This window comes from Cebus imitator, unplaced genomic scaffold (genome assembly GCF_001604975.1).
Source record: "Cebus imitator isolate Cc_AM_T3 unplaced genomic scaffold, Cebus_imitator-1.0 Scaffold264, whole genome shotgun sequence".
NCBI classification, from domain to species: Eukaryota; Metazoa; Chordata; class Mammalia; order Primates; family Cebidae; genus Cebus; species Cebus imitator.
Window position 1 is genome coordinate 985940 of NW_016107579.1, and position 23115 is coordinate 1009054.

General features: G+C 41.7%; 1 protein-coding gene across 3 annotated transcripts in view; it reads left to right on the forward strand.

Moving 5' to 3' along the window:
• The window catches only part of INSIG2 (insulin induced gene 2), a 32706-nt gene extending 24934 nt beyond the window's left edge, over positions 1–7772 (forward strand). For all 3 annotated transcript variants that reach the window (XM_017500231.2, XM_017500229.2, XM_017500232.2), the window contains exon 6: positions 5238–7772. In XM_017500231.2, the coding sequence (XP_017355720.1) occupies positions 5238–5303 (66 nt within the window). In that variant the 3' untranslated portion in view covers positions 5304–7772. The remainder of the gene's footprint in view (positions 1–5237) is intronic.
• Positions 7773–23115: the final 15343 nt, after the last annotated feature.

Sequence of the window (23115 nt, forward strand, 5' to 3'; positions counted from 1 at the left end):
AAAAAATCTCTTTTAGTTTTGTTATTTTTATGGATTTGGGGTAGGTGGAGGAAGCTGCAGCATGTCTACCCTGCTGACCTGATTCAGCCTTCCACACCACTTTTTTATACCACAAAATCATCCCATCTGCCTGATCATTTGTCTCTATGTTTCAAAAACTTGGTTTAGTTAGGAGCTGAGATAAATAGATTAAGCCAGTGGGTTTTTTTTTTTTTTTTTGCATTTTAGGTTTTGGGGTACATGTGAAGAACATGCAAGATTGTTGCATAGGTACACACATAGCAGTGTGATTTGCTGCCTTCCTCCCCATTGCCTATATCTGGCATTTTAGCATGGGGAGAAAAAGCCAGTGATTTCTTACTGGGCCTCAATAAAAATTGTGATATAGAGGTTTTTTTCCTCCTTGAAATACATATAGTTCATTCAGTTCATTGTGCCAGCAAGTATACTGGCATCTGCTCTTGTATGCCTCCCTTCTTTTTATCACTGATGAGATCTGTGAAACCTGTCATCTTTCTTTGTGATTTACAAGATAGACTTTTCCAGGCTATGTCAACTGCTCTGAAGACAATGTTGTTAAGTATCGGATTTGGCAGATCAGATAGATAATGATGTGCCTTGGAAAGACTGGGCTATTGATGAGCCTCGTGTCAAAACTGATTGCCATATGTGGGCGATTTTTCCTTTTCACTGTTTCCCTGGTTTCAGTTTCTGTGAGGATTTTCATCAACAAGGGCAATTCTAATTCCAAATCAAAATTGTGCTCTAGTAACTGTGTCCTCTGCTTTCACATGGCAGCATTTGTAGCTGCTAATCATTCTGTAGCCTTCCCAAAGGTGGGCTTTAAAAGTAATGAGCACTTGGGAAACATATTACCATTTAAAAACAATAGTTTTCAATTGCCATTCTGAAATCCATAAATTCACCCACTGCTACTGTGCTTCCATGAGACTGTTTCGTTTGTAGGATTTGTTTCTCTTTTAGAAATGTTTTTTGAGAAAACTTGCACAGAACGTGCTCATGGACCAATTCATTTTGATGAGCAATTGAGTAGACAAAGCAAAGAAAGAACCCAAGTGCTGAAACTGTTTCAGAAGAAAAGTTTCTAAAATGCATTCCCTGGGAGTTTCTGCCATTGGATCAAACTCATTTCTATTCCCTTTATAGTCATCTCATGTCACTGCTGGATCTTTTGGGAATGTCTGCTCCGCCAAAGTATGACAGTGGCAGTTCTGTTTTGAAACGATTCTTTGTCCTTACATTGATTAAAAAAAAAAAAAGCTTGGGATTTTCCAGCAGGACATCACAGAGAGGCCAAGTGCTGGCCCATCACCTCAGGATCAGCTGGATGCACCTGGGGTGCTTAGTCTCACACCCTGGACTTGGGAAGCTTGCAGACTGACAAATTTAAGATGAAGCTTAAAGATGTTTATAAAGACAAATCTTTGTGGGATTTTCAAAGTCCCAGATCCTAGTGCATATCAAGATCATGCCTGTCCTTGAGAAGGCACATCAGGGCATGTTGAAACATATCTTCCCAGAATATATGTAAGATTCATGCTAAAGTTGAGTTTAGTTCAGCTTTTTTCCCCAGAAAGAATAAATTAGTGATGCTTAAATGTTTGATAATCTGATTTTGAAATGGCAGCTTGCTTTCATTGATGTGTAACTCGACTTTACATAGCCAGGTTTTGTTTCCCACTTACGTGACATACAGTCTGGTTTGTGGGAGACTGTGCCCCACTGCAGACAGGCAGCCTCATTCATTGCCAAGGCAGGGGAAGAATGGGCATAGGTTCTCATACTCTCTCTTCTCTGCTTGGGCCTAGAAGCAATGTGCTGCTCCGCACATTGGCCAGAACTAATCCTGTGGCCCTAACTCCAAGGGGGCTGGGATATATAACCCTTCCTCCAAAGGGAGAGGAGAACCAAATGTTGGTGATCACTGGGATATTTTTCTCCCTTAGTGATTCATAGTGAACATGAGTATAAGGAAATATTTTTGGTGGCAAAGTTTAAAACAAAATTATGGTCTCTAAAATGCATAAAATGTAAACTTTGTATCTAAGTCTTGGAATGGTGAGAAAGAAGGAAGGGGTTCACTTTCATCTTTTCATCTCATCTAAAAGAAAAAATGTGTGGGAGGGAATGAACCAAGCATCTCCCTGGTGCCTCCTGGGAATATCCCCAGCCTACTTCTGTGGGTATTGACCTCATTTTATAGCTGATGACATCCACGTTTTTCTGGGTGGCACAGCACTGAGTTTCAGACCCTGGTTTGACTTCACTCCAGTGACCCAAGACTTTCCTCATCACCACAGACCTGTCTGTCGTCCCTGAAAGTCCCTTCACTGCTCCTGCCTCATGTTGCCTATGCATTTCTGAAAGAGTTCTAATGCCGTTGCCTAGAATAAGTGAGTTGCCATTGTAGGCATTCTGGTATGAATAGAATCTTAGCTTTTTAGTAGAGAAGTGAAAGATTTTGTAGACATATTCATGTTGAATGTGTTCTCCACTCTGGAGTCTGAGTTTCTTTAGAAAGTTAATAAAAGGATTTATAGAAAGCCTGAGAATGTCCTTGACTTGGACCTCAAGCCCCTTTCCACAGCATGTGGAAATCTGACAGATAGGAAAGAGATGGTTTTTTGTTGCTGGGTTTTTTTAGAGATGGAGTCTTCCTTTGACACTCAGGCTGGAGTGCAGTGGAGCAGTTGTGTGATCATGGCTCACTACAGCCTCAACCTTCAGCTGGGGCAAGCAGTCCTCCCACCTCAGCCTCCCTAAGTAGCTGGGACCTCAGGTGCGTGCCTGGCTAATTTTGTTTACTTTTTGTAGAGTGCTAGTTTTTTGTTGATGTAGGTGCTCGCTATGTTGCCCAGGCTGGTCTTAAATTCCTGGGGTCAAGTGATCCTTCTGCCTCAGCCTCCCAAAGTGCTGGGATTTCAGGAATGAGCCACTGTGCCCAGCTGTAAAGAGACAGTTTTCACAGGTTTTGATTTCTCACCTTGTAAAAAGGTTTAGTGTGAGAGAAGTGTGTATGAATGATTGTGCTGGGTGCTGTCACATTTTTTATGTGACCCATACTGTGTAAGTGCTAGTTTTGTGGGAGTCGTGTGCCTGGACTGTATTGACGGTGCGTTCTGTAAAAGGAAGAGCAGCGTGTTAACACTGGTGAGGAAAGCTCTGAAAGGTGTGGGCACAGGTACTGATGGGGTTCGAAGGAAGGGGCAGACCCAGCTGGAGGAGGCCAAGGCCGTTCTCCTTGGATGTGATGGACAGGAAACCCATGTGGACAGATACGTGCATGTACTCTCCAGAACCGAAAGTCTGGTCTGGAGGCAGTAAAGGTCGCAGGTAGAGGAAGTGGGTGGAAGGGAGGACTTTTAAAACATAAGGATTGGCTTCTTTTTGAGGATTTAAATGGCTCCTGTAAAACCTACACTCATGTTTCTTCTCAGGCAGGAGCTACAGCTGCCCATGGGGATTCCTTTTAGGAGGACTGCAAGTAAGACTGCCGCACCCACCACAGTTCATGGTGTTCCCTTTTTAAGCAGCATCATTGTCAGGCTCTTATTGAAAAAGAACATTCTGAGTCTGATCAAGGTGTGATCTTGGGTTGTGGTGGAGAGAGCCAGGAAACAGTCAGTTGTGGAAGTGAGATAATGCAGGCGTTTTAACTCTGGGTGAGTTACAGACTGGGACGCCGGGCACGTTTCTTATGCTTTCTAAACTTCAGGTTTCTACCTATAAGATGGAGACACAATACTACCTTTGTCTGAGAGCTGTTAACATTAAATGTGATAACATTTCAAAGGCCTAGCTCATAAGGGCCGTCCAGTTAAATATTAGTTCCTTTCCCTCTCTTCTCATTCACTTCAAAGCATGAGTGCAGAGCCAGCACATTGTCATTTTCTTTGGATTAGGTTGCTTCCCTAATGTTTCTGTCAAAATGAGAGGAACCACAGTACACAAATCACTGCCTGGTGACACCTTGCCACAGCTCCACTCATCGGTTAGTTAACAGGGAGCAAGTTCCTAAGGATGTAGGAAAGAAACTGGCTGGTTGTTATTATACTGATTAATTGATTGATGGCAGGGCTGAGGGTTTGGCCAGGTCAGGCAGGGGCTGCTTCCATGGAGGGAAGCTCAGTGGGGTGGCACGAGGCTGCTGGAGAGTGAGGAAAGGAGATGGGAGGTAGGAGATAGGTTTTGTCAGCATCTTATTTTCACCTAGGGATGATGGCTCTGTCCTCATACTTTATAGTGTCACCACCACAAGAGTGCAGTCTCCTGAGGGAGGAGTTACATTTTAATAAGCCACAAGGTACCTGATTTCTGATGTATCAGTCCTTTTCTCGAGGCCTCATTGTTGCCTGGATTATTTTTGCTCATGTCCTCCACTTACTTGCCTACCCCTTTCATTTGTATCAGAAGGAAACCACCAAGCAGCCTGGAAATCCTATTACCAGACCTCAGGATATTAATTGTCAATTCTCCCCCACGGTTACACAAGTGCTGAAAAAGTGGTTCTCTTTCAATAGTGTCTTGTCAAAATGCCAGGCACAGTTTGTTTTTGACGTTTGCTGCTACTGTTAAATAATAGTCTTGCTTCTGTCATAGCTAATGTTGACTTGAAGGCATTTGGAGGGCATTTCTCAACTCCAGCCTTAACAGCAAGACCTGAGTCTTGACAGATATTTTTCTTGTTTGCCCAAGGCAACTGAGTATAAGGGTTGCAAACTTTGCTTTTCTAAGCTCCAAGAAAATTTCAAGTGGGTATGCACCATCTAAAGCCGTAGATACAGTTGTGTTCACACACACGCACACAGACATAAACCCACAGACACAGAGACACACATACAGACAAACTGAAGTTCTTAAAGTTTTACCATTCTAGGAATGACATTTAAATAAATTAAACAGTATCCTATATTGGAACCCCTCAAATCCGGCTGTTCTGCCTTGATAAACCTCTATCAGTTAGAATGTCATCTTTAATTACACATCTCTTTAAAAATCAATAAGCATTTTTATTGTTTCCGTATTTGCAATGGAGCAAGCCCCTGAACGCTGCCCAGCTAGCTGCATGCACGGTGTACCATCTGTCAGAGAGAAGTTGGGTTCTTGATGCACAGCGCTTTCTTGCATTGCTGTGTCCATTAGAAATTTCATTTCTGCTCCCTTTCCCACTTTTATGCAAATTTCATCTTTTGACTTTTTCCTCTCATGCCTTATAGGCGAACATGCAGAGACTTCTTCTAATGGGATTGTCATTTCTGAAATGTTCACCATTTGTGAAGTAATGGAGAGGACAGCAAGAAAAAAAATGGGCAGAGCGAGTGAGAACTGCACAAGAATTCTGTGGGATTGCGTGGGCGTTGGCATCATTTGTATGTGAAGAGGCCAAGAAATGCACAGTTGGTTTCAAAATAAATACCAAAAGAATAGTTAATTACATAAGTCTGTTTTGCATTTCCAGAAAAATAGAAATATGTCAGTCATTAGGATTTCCAATAACTAAGGAAACTTGGGTTTGGAGGCTTATCTATGGAGTTGCAGATTGTAAACCTAATGGTATGTTCTGCTACACACTTTTCTTTGACTCTCTCTATGTCCCAAACTTCAATTTCACTTTTGAAAATAATTTTTAGAGATTTCCAAAATTACAAAATGTAAGCATGTGAATTGTTCTGTCATCACTTCTTACATCTCTCAATTTTTAGACATTTCCCAAATTACAAAATCTGAGCATGAATTGTACTACCACCACCTCTTTTTCTCTTTCATGAGGTAATATTATTTGAGAGACTAACTTTAGGTGTCAACAGTTTTTCTTCCTCTGAGAGGACTGTGAGTTTCTTTAAAATAAATATGCAATTATCCCGTGATGACTCGTATATATTAAACAGCCATTTAACTGACATATAAGACTCAGAAGAATGGTGGATTAGGAAGAGACACTAAAATTCATTTAGAACAGTCCAATCTTGTCATTTTACAAATGCAGAAGCAAAACCACACATTGATTACGTGTTTGTCCCAAGTTACACAACCAGTCAGTGGCAGAATCAGACATTTCAGTAGCTTTAGCAGGACATTAACATTTCAATTCACTAAAGATGGAAATTTAATTTTATAACTATGCAAGGTTTACAGCAACATAGCATGTATGTTGACAACTGGTAGGAAATGCGCATTTATGAATTATGAATGTTTCTATTATGAAGGGCAATTATTACCTTAAGTAGAAGCTGGTAACCAACACTGAGTGTCTATTACATGCATTACAGATACCACCTCATTTCATGACCCCAATAAAGCTATAAGGTTGTTATTACTATCTGTAAAGTATAAGGTCAGTACTTCATATGTGAAGAAACAGAGGCTTAGAGAGATTATACACAACCTGCTAAGGCCACAAAGCTAGTAAGTACAGCTGGGAGGGAGCCAGACCCTTGTTCTTCCCAGGATGCAATCTGCACTGCCTGTGGGTGAACAAAGAAAGTTGGTGGAATCTGGTTTATTCCTATGCAATGTTAGATGTGGAACTTAAACTGATATATGTGAAAGTTATGCTCTTGCCTTTTCTAAACAAATGTAAGTTTTAATTGAGGCAGTGAACAACTTCTCTAACATAATTCTTGACAAAGGAGTTCTGAGCCTGAGATTTAGTTGTTTTGTGGCGCAGTTAAGTTGGATGTCTTGAAACGAGGTAAGGTGAAAGATTATTTGCATCATAACTTATTAGAAATATTTCTATGTCAAATAATTGGGTTATATGGCCTCATAATGAAGCAGAATGTAAAGTACACCTTACCAGGTGCAATTTCATTTATTACTTAAATTTGAACCTCTAAGTCATTAAATATAGCCTTCAGTTTTAAGTTGGCAGGTCCACAAGAGAATAACTATGAAATGCACACATCGTTTTCTAAGTTTTCCTTAGACTTGCATATGAAAAAAAATCACAAGCATTATTTATGAAGTTTGAAGTGACTTCTGCTTACTTTGATCTTTTATATTTTGACGTTCATAACCTTAGTGAAGACAGGACAGTAGAAATATGATTAGGCTAATTGTCAGATTAAGGGCTCTGATTAATGAATATAAATGGAAGAGGTTGATTATTTTTTCTTCCTCTGCCCCATTTACTCTGGAAAGAATATACTAGAAATTAAACTGCAATCCTCCCTGAGCACATCCTTCTTGAGCAGGCTACTTGGGAAACTGGAGCACAAGGCCAGGTGGAGAAATGGGGTTGACTCAATGGCAAATCCAAGGCTGACAGCTGTATTAATGGATGACTTAGGCAAGAAATAAAGTGATTGGTTCTCGAATCGAAAAGCAGGACTGGTCTTACAGACAGCTGGGATTCAGACTTTATCAGGACTTAGCTTCTTTCCAGCCTTTCGCCCTTTCTGCTGTGTTGGCCTTAGTCTTGCGCTTCACGGGGGAAGAATGGCTTTGGCAGCTCCAGCCTCATGTCCTCCCCCATCCACATCCCACCTCTCTGAAGTCTCAGCAAAAGTCTCATGATTTATTGGCTTTGGTCAGGTCAGGTGTCCATTGCTGAAAACCAATTCCCATGGCTTTGGTTTTAAAATATGATGACAAAAATGAGGGTAAATGCAAAAAACAGAAAACAAAACAACAAAAAAAAACCTGTCGAATGTCAGAGCCAAATAATCGTAATGAAGTAGAAAGCTACAAAAGTGAGAGAAAGGCATGAGTTACAGAGAGAAACAGAGGCAGGAGATGAGGAAAAGGGGAGGATGGGGGAGAGCGGGAAGGGAGGGAGGGGGAGAGAGAGAGCGAGAGAGCATCTGTCTTTCTACTTCCCCTGAAACCTGTGCTTTCCTTCCAATAAACTCTTTGAAAAAATGATTTAAAAATTGAGTGGTTCTCTGTTCTTTGTAAACAAATGACCATGACTAAGATGGTTTGCTAATGTTCCCTTTACCAAGTAAGGCTGGATTCCAGTGACGTATGGGTTATACATGCCCTCTGGTTAACTGTGTTTCTCTGTGGGAAGAGAAACCTGCTTGCAATACAGATCAGAGATTGTTTTTTATTTATTCATTGTTGATGCAATTAGATGTATGGTTTGAAGTAAATGATCTTGGAGGCCCATGAAATTTAAGGTTCTGGGGTTCTCTGGTTTTCAAACAATATCTTCACTCAGTTTCATGCAAAACTCACCATTTGCAGCCATTTTTCCACCCAGCCCAACTTTCTCATTTGGTATAAAGGAGGAGTTGCTATGGTTAAGCATGAACTGGCCATACTTCCTTTTAAGTGGAATCTTCTTTGCAAGTAAGAACATTTAGGCCAAAGGGGCTGGAGACACCAATGAAGCAATTTTCCTGAAGCTGAACTGAACCACAAGGAAACCATTTCAGAATCTTGTTTGAAATGAAAACTAGCAGAACTGGGAAAGGAAATTCTAGAATCGGAGTCTCCAAGAAATTCATCCCAAATTTTTAGCTGCTTTCATCTTCATCTGGCATTTACCACATACTAACATTAGGTTAGAGGGCTTGGGAATCAATTTGGTCTTTAAGATAACAGGAACACATTTTATTCAGTTTCTACTGTAGGGCCAAAAGCAGGCAGGTAGTGGGACTACTTTATAGTGTCATGATTTGAGAGAAAGACCACTGTTTCTGTTCCCATACCTCACAGAGACTCTGTGTCACTAGATGGCCAGCGTTTCTGGGGCTTCCTGTTGATCTCACCTTGCTGGCTCATCATGAATGAATGCAGGTGGAACACTGCCAGCCGCAGCATCAGAATCCCTTTCTGAAAGCCTCTTGTGTGGGTTGTCCAGGAGTGTCACCCTTAGTCATCTGGCTTAGGTCCCTGCCCCAGCCAGCTAAACAACTTTGATTTTTGGCGAGTCAAGTAATTCCATTGGGATAGGATGTCTTTGGAATTTCCGAATGAAATTCTCTTATCTTGCCAAAACCATTGTGTCCTTTCTTAGTAAAGTTGATACACTGGGTCAGCCTCCCCGAATATGTCATAAACTCCTTTCTTTTTTTCATAATTACTGGAATGAATGTGGAATGGAATGAAAATATAAAGAAAATCTCACCATCTGAAGCCAAGCTATGCTGGGAGATGTTAGATCACTTTTGGCAACAGAGAACGACTCTGCGAGCTGGACCCAGAGATAAACACAAGCAGCTCATCCCTTTATGCACTGTATTTTAATGGCCATCCTCTCCCCTAAGGGCTGACTAGTATTCTCTTCTATTGGCTAACATTTGTTCTTACTTGTTCTGGGAAAGTGCCTGTTTCCAAGGGTGACACCCACAATCTATAAACAAAGAATGAAGGTCATGTGCATGGGAACTGGAGAGAGAAAGGTACTTGGAAACAGTACAAGTCTTCCCACCTAGAAGGATTTAGCCCTTGAGGAATTTTAGCTTTCTTTGTTTACAATCCCCTCAATCCTAATTCATTTTCCGTATCCTAGTAATATTAAACGTGAATGTATTTCACAGCTGAATGATTTATTCAGGACTCAAAAAATATACATTATTTAGACAGCATTTGATTATATTATCTTTATATTTTCTATGGTGTTGGCTTTGCAGCCCTCTGGGGTGAGGTAGACAGGGGTTGCTATTAAACCACTAACCCATGTTCATCCAGCAAATGACAACCTCTTGCTACCACAAATACAGCTTCTGTGCATAGTGAGGGGCAGTGCTGCACAGCAAGAAGGCTCTGGATAAAGCTCCAAATACCAGGGCTGTAGTTTTAGCTCTGCTGGCAGCTTGCTAGCAGATCAAGTCTCTGTTCCTTTGCACATGTAGTGAAGACAGTGGATGAGCTGATCTCTAAAAGAAGCAATAGAGCACAGTGGCTCAGGCTGGGGTCCTGGCTCTGCCTCTCACTACCAGTCTGAACCTGGGCAAGTTATTTTACATCCATATGCCTTGCTTAAAAAAAATTGTAAAATGGTAGTGCTAACATTGATGTAAGAATTAAATAATCTAAAACATATGAAGTATGAACTTGTCTCATAGTAAGTGCTTAGGTGTAATTATTACCAACATCACCATTTAAAATCCTCCCATCAAGCCATGAGTAGGACTTTGTCCTACCCATCATGAAGATATAAAGAAAGACTGAATTTTCCAACTTGATTTGGGAGACAAAATTTATTTATGGGAAAGTTAGAAAACAATAAAAAATTATCATTGAATAAAAAGTTGATTCTTCTTCCTTTCAAATAGTACCAATAAAAATTAGAAAATAAAATCCTGTTGAATTTTGGGGCAGGGGGCTTTCTTTACGGCTGGAGTGATGTTTGATTGGAGATGATCTACAGACCTTGTGATTTCTCCACACTCCACTTCTCCCCAGAAACTGGCTCCTTCTCAACCTCTCCACATCTCAGTGTCGAAAAAGCAGCACATCCTCTCAAATCAATTTGACTGTGAATGAATAAAGACATAAAAAGACCTAAGCGACATAATCATAAATGTAGATATAATGGATAGATGTTGTACCATGTGTCCTAAAGGTAGGGAATACATTTTAGTTTCAAGTGCCCATGGAATAGCCACAGTGATTGATCCTACCATTGACCATTGCAAAGAAAACCACAATGTCAAAAAGTAGCAATGATGTAGATAGCATTTTCTGTTCACAATGCAGTAAAATTAAAAATTAATGCAAAATTGGAGAAATTTATGAAAGTTGTCATTTAAACAAATTTTGGGTCAAAGTTGGCTACAAATCCAATTTGCAGAGTCCTAAAAAACAATGATAATGAAAATGCTACATATTAGGTTCTGAATCTAGAGGATAGAACTAAAGCATATATAATAGCCTAAAATAGTCATAGCCTAAAACAATTTTATAAAGGGAATGAAATTGAAGAAATTAAGAATGAACCCCCAAAAACAGAAAAAAAGAGAGGAACAAAAAACCACAAAGAAAACTAGAAGGAAGAAAGTAGAAATAAAAGGTTCAAATGAGTTAAGTAACAGAGGGAAGAGCAAATTAAATAAGTGAAAAACTGGATCATTGGATGAATCCAAACAGCAAAATACATAAGTGTTATTGAAAATCAAGAATGAAAGAACAAACGCAAAAATAATAAGTAACCAGAAGAAGATAATTTAGAAACCAAGAAGATATTTAAATCTATTTTGCACAATTTTATGTACATAAAATTATGAATCTGAAAGATAGCACTACTTTTCTCAGTGAATATAATTTGCTGAAACCAACTCTAAAACATATAAATAAACTGATTTTCATAGAAAAAACTAGAGAAAATTAAGAAGGAACTAATAAAAGCACCGTAACTAGAAGTTTCTCCATCAAATTTAACCAAATCTTTAAAGACGGATGACTCCAACATTATTTCAACCATTTCTGAGCCTAGACAAAAGAAAAGAAAAACTTCCAGATTCTTTTTATCAAGTGTGACACTGATAACAAAGGCTGTACAAAAAGAAATGATAAATGAATCTCACACATGAATATTGATGCATACATCTTAAGTAAAACATTAGCAGTCAGAATGCAGCAGCGTCCCTAAAGCATAATACTTCATGACCAAGTCAGCTTATTCTAAGAATGAAAAGACAGTTCGTCAAAATAGACCTAAGGAGAAAAAAAAAAAAAAACCAAAACAATTGTGTGATAATCTCTATAGATACTGAAGATGCATTTGACAAAATCCCACACATGCTTGTATTTGCATTAAAAAGCCCTGGAAGGACAGATGAGAAACTAATGATGCTGGTGACTCACGGGGACACGAAATGGGACAGGTAAAAGCATGAGTGGGGCAAGGTTCTTAAGGTACATCTTTTTATATCATTTTTCCTTTTTAAGCCATGTGATCATTTTATCTGTTCAAAAATTTAAGTTCCTTACTAATGTTAAATATTTTAGCTTATACAAGGCACTTTGAGCTGTGTTCTTGTTGCAAAATTAAACTCCAAGTGAATCACACACAAGAGCAGTAATATGTCACAGAATTTTAGGTCAGAGTTAAATGTCAAATGTGCTTGTTAGTTTCCTTCTGTAAGGTCTCTTTGCTCCATGTGGACTAGAGGGAATATATTTTAGTTTCAAGTGCCCATGGAACAGCCATAGTAATCAATTCTACCTACCATTGACCATTGCAAACAAAATCACAATGTCAAAAAGTGGCAGTAACTTTAGGCTAACTTGGGCTTGCTCTTGCACAAATAGCCCTAGCATGTGTTCTGATAAACCATATACCATCCCAGGCCCATAATGTTGGTCTAACGCTCTCATTGGATAAAAGAGGAAAACAAAACCTTAAGTGATTTGCTCAAGTCTCCTGGCAGAGCCTGTACTCCAATCTTTCCATTACTTTCCACAAAAAGGAACTGCAAAGTGGTTAACTGGGCAGTATTGCCCAAGACCACCCAAAGGGTCCTGATGTGTCCTTAGACATGAATTGCAGCATGCTGTAGTAATTCCACTGTGTTTATCAATGACCTACTCAGAGCCCGTACTAGGGACACAGAGCTAGAAGACTCCCCCACAACCATTCTTCCAGAGAGCCCAGACTTAGGGGCAGACAGGCTGGGATGCCTGCAAATACCTGTTACTACAGAACTGCACACAGGGTGCACAATATATTTCACAGCTGAGCGATTTATTCAGGACTCACAGGAACCACAGGAAACCTGCAAAACCAGCCCTGGAGGTCAGGCAAACCTTCCCAGAGTTTTAAGGGATAAGTTGGAGTTTGCAAGGTGAAGAGGTGAGGAGCCGTGCAAACCCCATGTGAGGAGAGAGATCTTTGACAAGCTGCTCCTCTGCCCAAAGGGCCCTCCACCTCCCCTGCCCACCATTCTCACTCTCCAAGTGTCCCGTCCTCAGAGACAACCCAAGAAGACACCCTCTTCTTTCTCACCCACTGGTTGGTTGGTTTGTTGTTTGTCCTTGTATGCCCACTTCAAGCATTGAACTGGGCCTGCAAGTTGCTTGGTAAATATTTGTTAAATGAACAAATGATTTATAAGTTGTGTTCTGGAAGAAAGCTGGCCAAAAGTTTTGCATCAGTGTGTTCAGTTTCTCCTATGGCAAGCCTATTGCTTTCCGAAAAAGCCTGTGCTAAGTGAGTGAGGGCACAGCTAATGATTTAGAGTATTGGGCTGGGAAACAGTCATTCCCTAACCTGGGTCCTTTTACATCCCTCTTTGCTTAGCTCTACTCTCACTCCTCTCTCCACGCTCCACACATAACTCATCCTCTGCTCACAAATCAGAAAGGATGGCAAGGAAGTCTTTAGGGGAAAATTTTGGGGCACTGCCTCAGGGCTATATTCATATGTTCCATTGTCATTTATTATTTGCTATGTGATGTTCCGCTGCTCACTTAACTTTTTCAAGCCTTAGTTTCTCCCTCTGTAAAAGAGAAATGTCATGATGTCCACCTTGTTAATTGGCCATGTTTTTGAAACTCATAACAGAACACCTGGTACATAATAGATGCTCAGTAAATGGGGGCTGAGTCAGTTGCTACTATTATTGGTGATTGTGACAGTGTGTTTAGCAGTTCATTCATCAGTCTCAGCACATTGCAAATACCAATCAGCAGAACCTCCTCCTCCATCCCATTACATCTATGTGTGCAGGGAGCAGTAATGAGTAGACAAAGATATTGAGAAATTAATTAAACAGTACTAAATGAGTGAGGCAGTGAAATGCGAAGTCTGCGAGACAAAGACAAATACAAAAAAATAAGACTAAAAACAAAGACTTTTTCTATCACAAGGAAAAACACTCTCCTTAAGTTAAGGACTCAGAACTCTTGTTGGAAGTAAATTCTTGGTGTCTAACTAAATTCGTCACCCGTCAACTTCCTTTTAATTCTTGGAGGGTACTCACTTGTTTTCTTCCCTCTCTTCTGCTTACCTGTGTCAGATTTCCCTGGGCTCTGCCTCCTCGGCCAGCCCTTAAATGTCAGCATTTCCCGGATCTTCACCTTCGGATTCTGCTGTCTCCCATCCTGACCCACTCAGTCACCCAGAACAGGCTCCTCTTTTTTTTAAGACAGGATCTCTCTCTCTGTCACCCAGGCTGGAGTCCAGTGGTGTGATCATAGCTTGCTGCAGGCTCTACCTCCTAGGCTCAAATGATCCTCCCACCTTAGCCTCCCGAGTGGATGGGACTACAGGCATGCACCATGAAGCCTGGATAATTTATTTTTCTTTTTAGTAGAGACAAAGTCTTGTTACGTTGACTGGGCTTCAGTAGTCACTCTTGATTCCTCTTCCTCTTTCTCTTTCATCAGTTGCTTCATTTTAGCAGTTCTCAAACATCCTGTTCCCTCTGCCACAACTCCACCTTCAGACACCAGTCCTGGCAGCTAGACTTCTGTGTCAGGCCTTGAACTGTCTCTCTGCCTCCAGCTATTGCCCATAACCCCCTCTCCTGGTACGTTATCCACACTGCAGTTGGAGTGAGCCTTCCAACACATACTAAGGAGCCCCGACTGTCTTCTGAAGGATTTTCTACAGAGGTGGAAGTCAGGATAGATGCTGGGAGGTGGGAGGTGGGTGCTGTATCTAGCTCCCCAGCAGAGGTGCTATGGGGCCACCCTGGGGAAAGGCTGAGAACCTATGGGAAGGCTTGACAAAAAATGCCCAGGAGCTTCATGGTGGGACCAGGTGGGAGGAAGGGATCCACAATTCCCCTCCACACATAGTGCTCCTCTGCAGTGTGCTGCCCTCAGAAGACAGCTGGGGCTTCTTAGCCTGGTGCCCCAGTCCTTCTGGACCTGGCTCCTGCCACATCTTCATCCATACCCTGCTCCTTCTCTCTATCCCTCCCACACTGAGGACAGCAGCTCTGCTCTCTGCCCTGGGAATCTTTGCTCATATTGCTCTTCTTGTAGGGCACAATTTGCCCCACCTCTTAGCCAGAACTCAGTTCAGGGACCATCTCCTCTAAGAAGACTTTGCTGACAACTCCCCCCACCCCTCACTCAACATAACTCCTTTATTCTCCCAGGACATCAGGCAGACTTACTGCATCATAACAGGCTCACAGCCTTTATGACATTTCATTGTGGTTGTCTCTTAGCTGACTGTCTACTTGTGTGGGGTACAGATGAAAGTGCATTCTCTGGAACCACCCTGTCTGGGTTCACATCTGGGCACCACCCATCAGCTGAGTGGCCTTCTGCAAGTTCCTTTACCCCTCGGTTGTTCCTGTTTCCTCCAACTGCAAAATGAAGATGACCAGCGCATCTGCTTCTCAGGTGGGCATGAGGATGAAATGAGGTAATAGCTATAGAGTGCTGGGAATGGGACATGACACACAATAAGCCCTACAAGAATGTGACATTATTATTAGACTGTGATCACCTTGAGGTCAGGGTGATCTGCTTTATCTGTCTCTGAATACTTAGCCCTGGCACCAAATTAATGATTAATAGTACGTAGCACTAACAATGATGATAAGAGCAATGAACATCTGCAGAGGTTACACTTTATGGCCTATAAAAATGTTTTCATGTACTATATTTCATTTAGTTGTCAGCACACTGCTGCCAGGTACCTATGATTATTCCCATTTCACAGATGAAGCAACTAAGGCTCAGAGAGTCTGGATGAGTCCAATACATTGGAGATTCTAGACAGCCATTGGAATTGAATGCCCATGCTTTTGGAATTTGGACATTTTAATAGCCAGGATTGAGTCAGCATCTTCTCTTTCTCTGGAAGTCTCTCTTCCAGATTCTGTCTGGTAAATTTCCACTTATACTTCAACTCCTAGCTTTGAAGTCATCGTTCCAGAGGAGTCTTGCTGCCTCTTACACGCTGCCTCAGCTATTCAATCGGTGTCACCCAACGGCATTTCTCTTTTCCTTTCTGTTTTTATTTTTTTATTTTTTTCCTGATGTTCCCATTATCCTGTAATCTTTCCTAAAGGCAAGGACCATTTATGGTTAATCTCGGTATCTCCCATGTCTAAAATGGCATTAGCAGCTGAAGGTGCTAGAACCAGACTGAACTGAAGGTTGGTTCCTTCAGTAGGTGATATGCACACAGGGTAGAGTAGTGTGGATCGTAGGCAGGGGCACACTGTGTGTAGAGGGGAGCCCTGGACTCCCTCCTGCCTGGTTGAGAAATTTTTTCTTAACCCTCCCCACAGGTTCTCAGCCTTTCCCCAGGGCAGCCATAACAGTACATCTGCTGCGGAGCTAGACACAGCACGTCCCACCTCCCACTTCCCAGGACCCATCCTGACCACCACCTCTGTAGAAAAACCCTCAAAGCCTGAAGCGTCTTCCCTGTAGGGAGCCAAGCATGGCCAGCAATGCAACTACTTCACCCTGAAAGAGAGGGAAAAGAAAGAATCACTTGTTTTGACCTTTCTAAATGCTGCCAATTTCTTTGTGAGCCTTAGTGGAAGGTGCATATCCCAAAACTCTATCTACTGATAGAAGATAAGAGCAGCACCTTGTATTCAAAATATTGTTTCCTTCTCCTTAAAGCCTGGTTCTCCATCTAATGAAAGTCTCAGTGGCCTCAGCCCAGAGCCGCATACTCCCTGCAGTCACAAGAATAATGCCTGGCTAAGATTTGGACCATTAACAAGGCCCCTCCCTGGAATGGTTAGGGAACTTTAGCAACTGATACTTGTGCTAGAGTTCAGTTTCAATGGCTATAAAATGTGAAAGGACAGGTGATTTAAAGTAGCTTATTTCTTAACGTTTTGGAGCCTTGATATCCTCTTTTATAAGTTGGAGGCCATGATATTGTTTTGCAGAGTGATTGAAAAGATGAAGTGATATAAATAGATATAGCCATTATCCTCAGAGAACCTCTTTGTAGCCCAACGAGTGAGCCAAGTCTTTTGCAGACGAGGTGTGATCAGAGCCAGTAATGGTCCCTGTTCTTCACCCTCACGATATCCATGTCCATTGCCGTGCCTCTGTGCAGCACTTTCCTACCCCAACACTGGGCTCAGGTTGGTGACTTATTTTGGTCAATGGAATAAGGCAGACAAGGTGATGTGCCAGTCTAGGGACTAGGCCTCAAGAGCTCCTGCCTGTTTCACTTTTCTTCTTGCATGGCTTTCATCATTGTGAGAATGACATGCTGGAGCTGGCCTGCTGATTCTAGAGGTGGACGAGAGACACTAGAGCAGAGCTGAGTCACTGCAGCCAAAGCTGGCCTAGACTGGCCAACCCCTAGCCAGCGCCCAGATGCCTCAGTGCTCCCAGCCGAGATCGGCAGAGCTGTCCAGTCAAGCCCAGTGTAGAGCAGTGCTGGGCCCAGCAGGCATGTGACAAATAATGTTTATTGTTTTAGTTTTATGCAACAAAAATTGCCTGAATTGAGATCAGTGGTGAAATAGAATGAGAACATTGATATGAACATGATTTTAGAACTTTTAAGGGCTATGAAGATCATTCCAGAGGAATGTATGAACAAGGAGAGAATTGTGTCAACAAAGTCTGGTACATGGCAGGATTCTGCTCACTTCCACAAACTTCAAAGGAAGAAGCTAAATGAACCTGAAGTTTCATTCACTAGAAACTAATAGTGGGAGAATTTACAGTAATTTCTTTTGAATGGAAAGTAAGATCCATTGTGTACCTGTTAGACAAGAGAAGCATTTGATCCCTTATTTTGCTAGTTAACATTGATTTCAAATGCTGCTTATGTGATAGGCTTCCTAATACAAAAACTGCCTGATGCCTAATACCATGTGCCTTAACCCTTGGGAGGATGATGAGTGTGGGAGCCCACAGGCTGGTTAGGGCACAAGAAGTCCGAAAAACCCCAGGGCCTTATCAATGGTTTATAGTTCATAACTGTGTATCTCTAGGTTTGGCTTCTCTTGGCTTAGATCTTGCCTGAATACAGTCAGATTTTCAGATAAGCTTTGCAGTTGTAGAGGTTTTCCTAGGTGACATATGGTGGTGGAAAAGAAGTACATGCAAAAGTGTCCCTCTATCTATCTATATATATCTATATCTATATATATATATATAGATAGATAGATATATATTTTTTTTTTGAGATGGAGTCTCACTCTATCTGTGTGAGATAGATCGCAGGCTGGAGTGCAGTGGCATGATCTCAGCTCACCACAACTTCTGCCTCCCGGGTTCAAGCGATTTACCTGCCTCAGCCTCCCGAGTAGCTGGGACTACAGGCACACATCACCATGCCCGGCTAATTTTTTTAAAATTTATTTTTAGTAGAAATGGGGTTTCACCATGTTGGCCAGGCTAACCTCAAACTCCTGACCCCAAGTGATCCACCCGCCTCGGCCTCCCCCACGCACCTATGGTCCGAGCTACTTAGGAAGCTGAGGTGGAAAGATTGCTTGAGCCCGGGAAGTTGAAGCTACAGTGAGCCGTGATCACGCCACTCAACTCCAGCCTGGGAGACAGAGTGAGACCTCATCTCAAATTAATTAATTAATACATAAATAAATAAATTAAATAATGGAGGAAATAATTACCTCCTGTCTCCATAAAACTCATGAGAACTTTTTTCTTATCTGTGTGCTCCCCTACCCCAACCCCCCTTGCTATTTGTATTAGGAAGACTATCACATAATCAGTGCTAAAGATCAATGTTAACTAGGAAGACAAGGGATCAAATGCTTCCCTTGTCTACCAGGTACGCAATGGATCTTACGTTCCATCCAAAAGAAATTATTGTAAATTCTCTATTAGTTTCTAGTGAATGAAACTTCAGATTCAATTAGCTACTTCTTCCTTTGAAGTTTGTGGACGTAAGTGGAATCCTGCCATGCGCCAGTTTTTGTTGACACAATTCTCTCCTTGTTCATGCATTCCTCTGGAATGATCTATATAGCCTTTAAAATTTTGTAAACCATGTTCATGTCAATGGCTCTCATTCTAATACACCACTGATTTCAATTCTAGCTGCCTGACTTAATGAACGTGGCCGTCCATCAGCCTGGGTATATGTTTGGCCTGGCTAGTTGCTGAGTGACCTTAATCGAGTTCCTTAAATTCTCTGAACCTCTGTTACTTTATTTCTAATGGGGTTAAACAATGCATAGCCAGAAGGGTTGTTGTATTAACCTTGGTAATAGATACACGGCACCCAACACAGTACGTGGCTTACAATCACACTGAAGAAATGTTAGCTTCTTCCTTCCTTTCTGTCTCCCATCCCTGCCTTTACTTCATTAGTTTAAACTCAGCTCTCCCTCCTTTGAAGCCACTGCATGTTCTGCCTCTCCCTTTTATTTGGCAGCCAATTGCACTTCCATATCTCAGGCTCTGCATCCAGGATTTCAACTAACTGAATCAAAAATATTCGAGAAAACCACACAATGAAAATAACAATCCAACAATAAAGCATACAATATAACAAATCTTTACATAGCATTTGCATTGCATTAGGTATTTTAAGTGTTCTAGAAATGATTTAAAGAATATGGGAGGTTATGTGTAGATTATATGCAAATATTACATCGTATTATATAAAGGACTTGAGATTCTGTGTATTTGGGTAGCCTCAGGGGGTCCTGGAACCAATCCCTCTGAATACTGAGGGACAACTGTATTACCACATAACACCTCTGGTATTAGGTCTTCTATTATTCATTCCACCTTGTATTTACATTTATTTTTGACAATATTTATTGAGCACCTGTTCTATGTCTAGTGCATCATGCTAGGTGTTGGGCTTAGAAGAGTAAATATACCCAGTCTCTGTTCTCAGCTTCACAGCTAGATTGCTTACTCCCTGAGAGCAGAAGCACTCTAACTGATGTTTCTTTAACCTCAATTAATTATGGCTGTTTCTGTTATGAGTTATAGAAAACCTTGGCCAGACACAGTGGCTCATACCTATGATCCCAGCACTTTGGGAGGCTGAGGTAAGTGGATCACCTGAGATCAGGTGTTCACGACTAGCCAGGCCAACATAGTGAAACCCCATCTCTACTAAAAATACAAACATTAGCTGGGCGTGGTAGTGGTCACCTGTAATCCAAGCTACTTGGGAGGCTGAGGCAGGAGAATCACTTGAACCCGGGAGGCGGAGGTTGCAGTGAGCCCAGATTGTGCCACTGCACTCCAGCCTGAGTGAGGCTTCAACTCAAATTAAAAAAAAAAGGAAAAAAAGAAAAGAAAGCCCACCTCAAACAGGCTTCATCAATAAAGATCACCTACTAGCACCCAGATGGAAGTCACCTAGGCATGGAACTGTGGCTATGCAGGTTGATTAGGATAATATCCCTCCTGCTTGATTTATCTATCTGTCCGTTTCAGGATTTCTGCAACTGTTTAATACCACTAGTGCTATTAGCAATATTTTCTTAAAGTGATTTACTGTTTCCCTAAATAAACTTACTTTAAAAATAAACTTTAAATCAATACTGTAAAGGAAAACAAATATCCCTGCCAAAGGAGGTAATGACAAAAATAAGTACAATAAAAATGATCAAATTCTGATCAATGTGGTTGGCCCAAGCCCCAGAGTCTGAGGCCAGCTTGGTCTTTATTGAAAAGGGAAATTAGAAAGAGTTGGAGTGGTGTTTTTAGCCACTAAACTAGCATCAAACTAAGACTTTCTCTTTGATATAATCGGGATTGAAAAATAATTATTTTCTCAGTGTAGGATTCAATGATTTTAATATAATGTCCAAGCTCTACCTAAATTTCACTGTAAATAAATTATATCCATCCCATATAAAAGTGCATACCACGTAATCAGAGTGTAGTCAGACTTCCTCTAGGATTCATGCTAAGGGCCAGGGTAATACGAGCTGTGCATGGTGAGGTGAATTTAATTGGCAAGGTTTGAAGCGGTAGACCATGGGGCAGACATAAGGCAGGCAGTAGGGATGGTGTTGATGAGAAAGGGAGACAGAAGATACTCAAGGATAATGTCTCCAGGGTTTGGAAACCAGAAATTAGGCTCTGAGGGGGAAGCAGGTACTTAGAGGTATCTCAAAGAGAATCTCTCACATAGTAAAACAAGTGAAGCCAGGCCCAATGAAGAGGGCAAAAGTTAACTGGGGTAATTACATTGCCTAGAACATAATGGCTTCTAAATCATGGTAAAATAGTGGGCAGAGGGTAGGAGTCATGGGTTGCTGGGCGAGGATTCAGAAAAGCTGTGAGCAATCTGGTGTGATTTCTCACTCTCTAGGCAAATATACACATAAAGTTAGAGATTTCAGGTCCAAATACCTGCATGTGTTAGGCAGGTAATATGAACAACTGGCTTGCATGGATGTAAGATAATAGGGGGTAGTGGCAGGTGGGGCAGAACACAGACTACACTTTAAGACACTCAAATTTCTTGAAAGCAGACCAAAAGGAAACACTGAGGCTGCCAAACAAGCTGCATCCAAGAAACCCCCACGTCGTTAGACTCTGGCCTGAATTGTTTCTGTATGTTCCCACATATTGGAGTCACTACTCAAGATCCAGATCTTGAGTTGTGTTGGTTCAGGTCTTCCAGAAAGTAGACCCTAAGTCATGATTGGACTTGTGGGAGAGTTATTGGGGTCAATGCTTGTGAAGGAAAAAGGAGAGGAAGCCAGAATGGCAGGGAGAACTTTCAAACAGAAGTATAGGTGTAACACCTGGGAAATCGGGCAGGGGAAGAGAGCGTGCATAGGAGTCTCTCAGGCTACAGGATGGTCTCAGACAGGCCATTGAGAAGCGCTCAAGCCAAAGATGTCTTCAAAGGGACCCGTGTCTGCAGGACCCTCAGTCTCTGGCTGGGAGCAGCAGGGCAAGGGTGGTGTGAACTCAAGGGTGGATCAGGAAGGTAGCAGCTGGAGCTGTCAATCATTCCTCCAGAGCAGGAGATCTGAGTGGTGCCTTTCATAGCCATAGGATGGCTGAGGGGGATCTGATGCCCCCCCATTTCAGGTCCCTTGGTAGCAGGCATCTTGGCTACTATTCAGCTTCTGGGCTGGGGAGAAAGATCCAATCTTCCTGTCTCCTTTGGGATCCCCCATCCTGAGTAAGGAGAATGATTGGATCTTGGAAGTCCACAAATGATAAATGTCCATTATCAAAAGAACTTTGTGAATTGGTATTGTAACCCTTCCCATTCAAAAAGAAATTTCTTAGCCAAAAACACTTGGGAAACACCTATTGTTAAACAAACATTAAATAGATTTCCAGGATTTCCCAGAGCTTTTACCAGACTGATGTGTATCTTGAGTCTCCATGAGAATGAAACAGTATGTAGAGTTTGTAACATTTATTTGACCATTGACACACACTCCCAAACTCCAGTTTTTAATTATATTTTAATACAGTATCTGTATTAAAAGATGCATTTCAATGTGGTGTAGAGGCTGTACACTTTCTGTTTGTGCCTCCAGATCTACTCACCATCCTTCTCCTTCTCCTCTGTGCCACAGAGGATAAGCTTCATGAGCAAGGCCTTGGTCCTCTTTTATGCTTTATTGTCTTTGCCCAGTAGAACTTTTGCTGATGATGAGCATGCCCTACAGCTGTCCTGTCCAGAAGGGGAGCCATTAGCCACTAGCTATTGAGCACTGAAAAACTAAATTTTTAACCTTATTTAATTTTGATTAACTTAAATGGCTACATGTAGATATTGACTCTCTTACTGGACAGCACAGTTCTGGCTTCTGGTTGGGTATGACCAGCAAGATGCATCAAGGGAAACCTGGGGAGGAGAAGAAGGGTGAAGAAGGTTATGTATTTCCCTGGGACCTCTCCCTGTGTGGTCATCATGGATCATCTTGTCCTCTGCAAAGGCCTCAGCCCTCGCCATACAACCACCCTCTTGCCAGATTCAGTGGAGGCTCCCTTCCCCTGGCCTTTGAGGTCGGGGGTGGTGAATGCAACCTAATGCTGGTGGCTACTGTGCCAGCCTTGTGGGCTTCCCTACCCTAGCCTGCCCACACAATTGCAAATGGTTCTGTTAAAATCCTGTTCAGTTACTTGGGTTGAGGTTCTCATCTGTCTCCTGCCAGGACCCTGCCTAGCCTAAAGCAGTGAAATAAAACTTGTTTTTAATTTTGAAAATTATTTTCATATAGTAATAGTGAAAACAGCAGAAAGGACTTATGACAAGAGTCACCAATTTTGTTTCCCTAAACACTCTTTGTCCCTCTT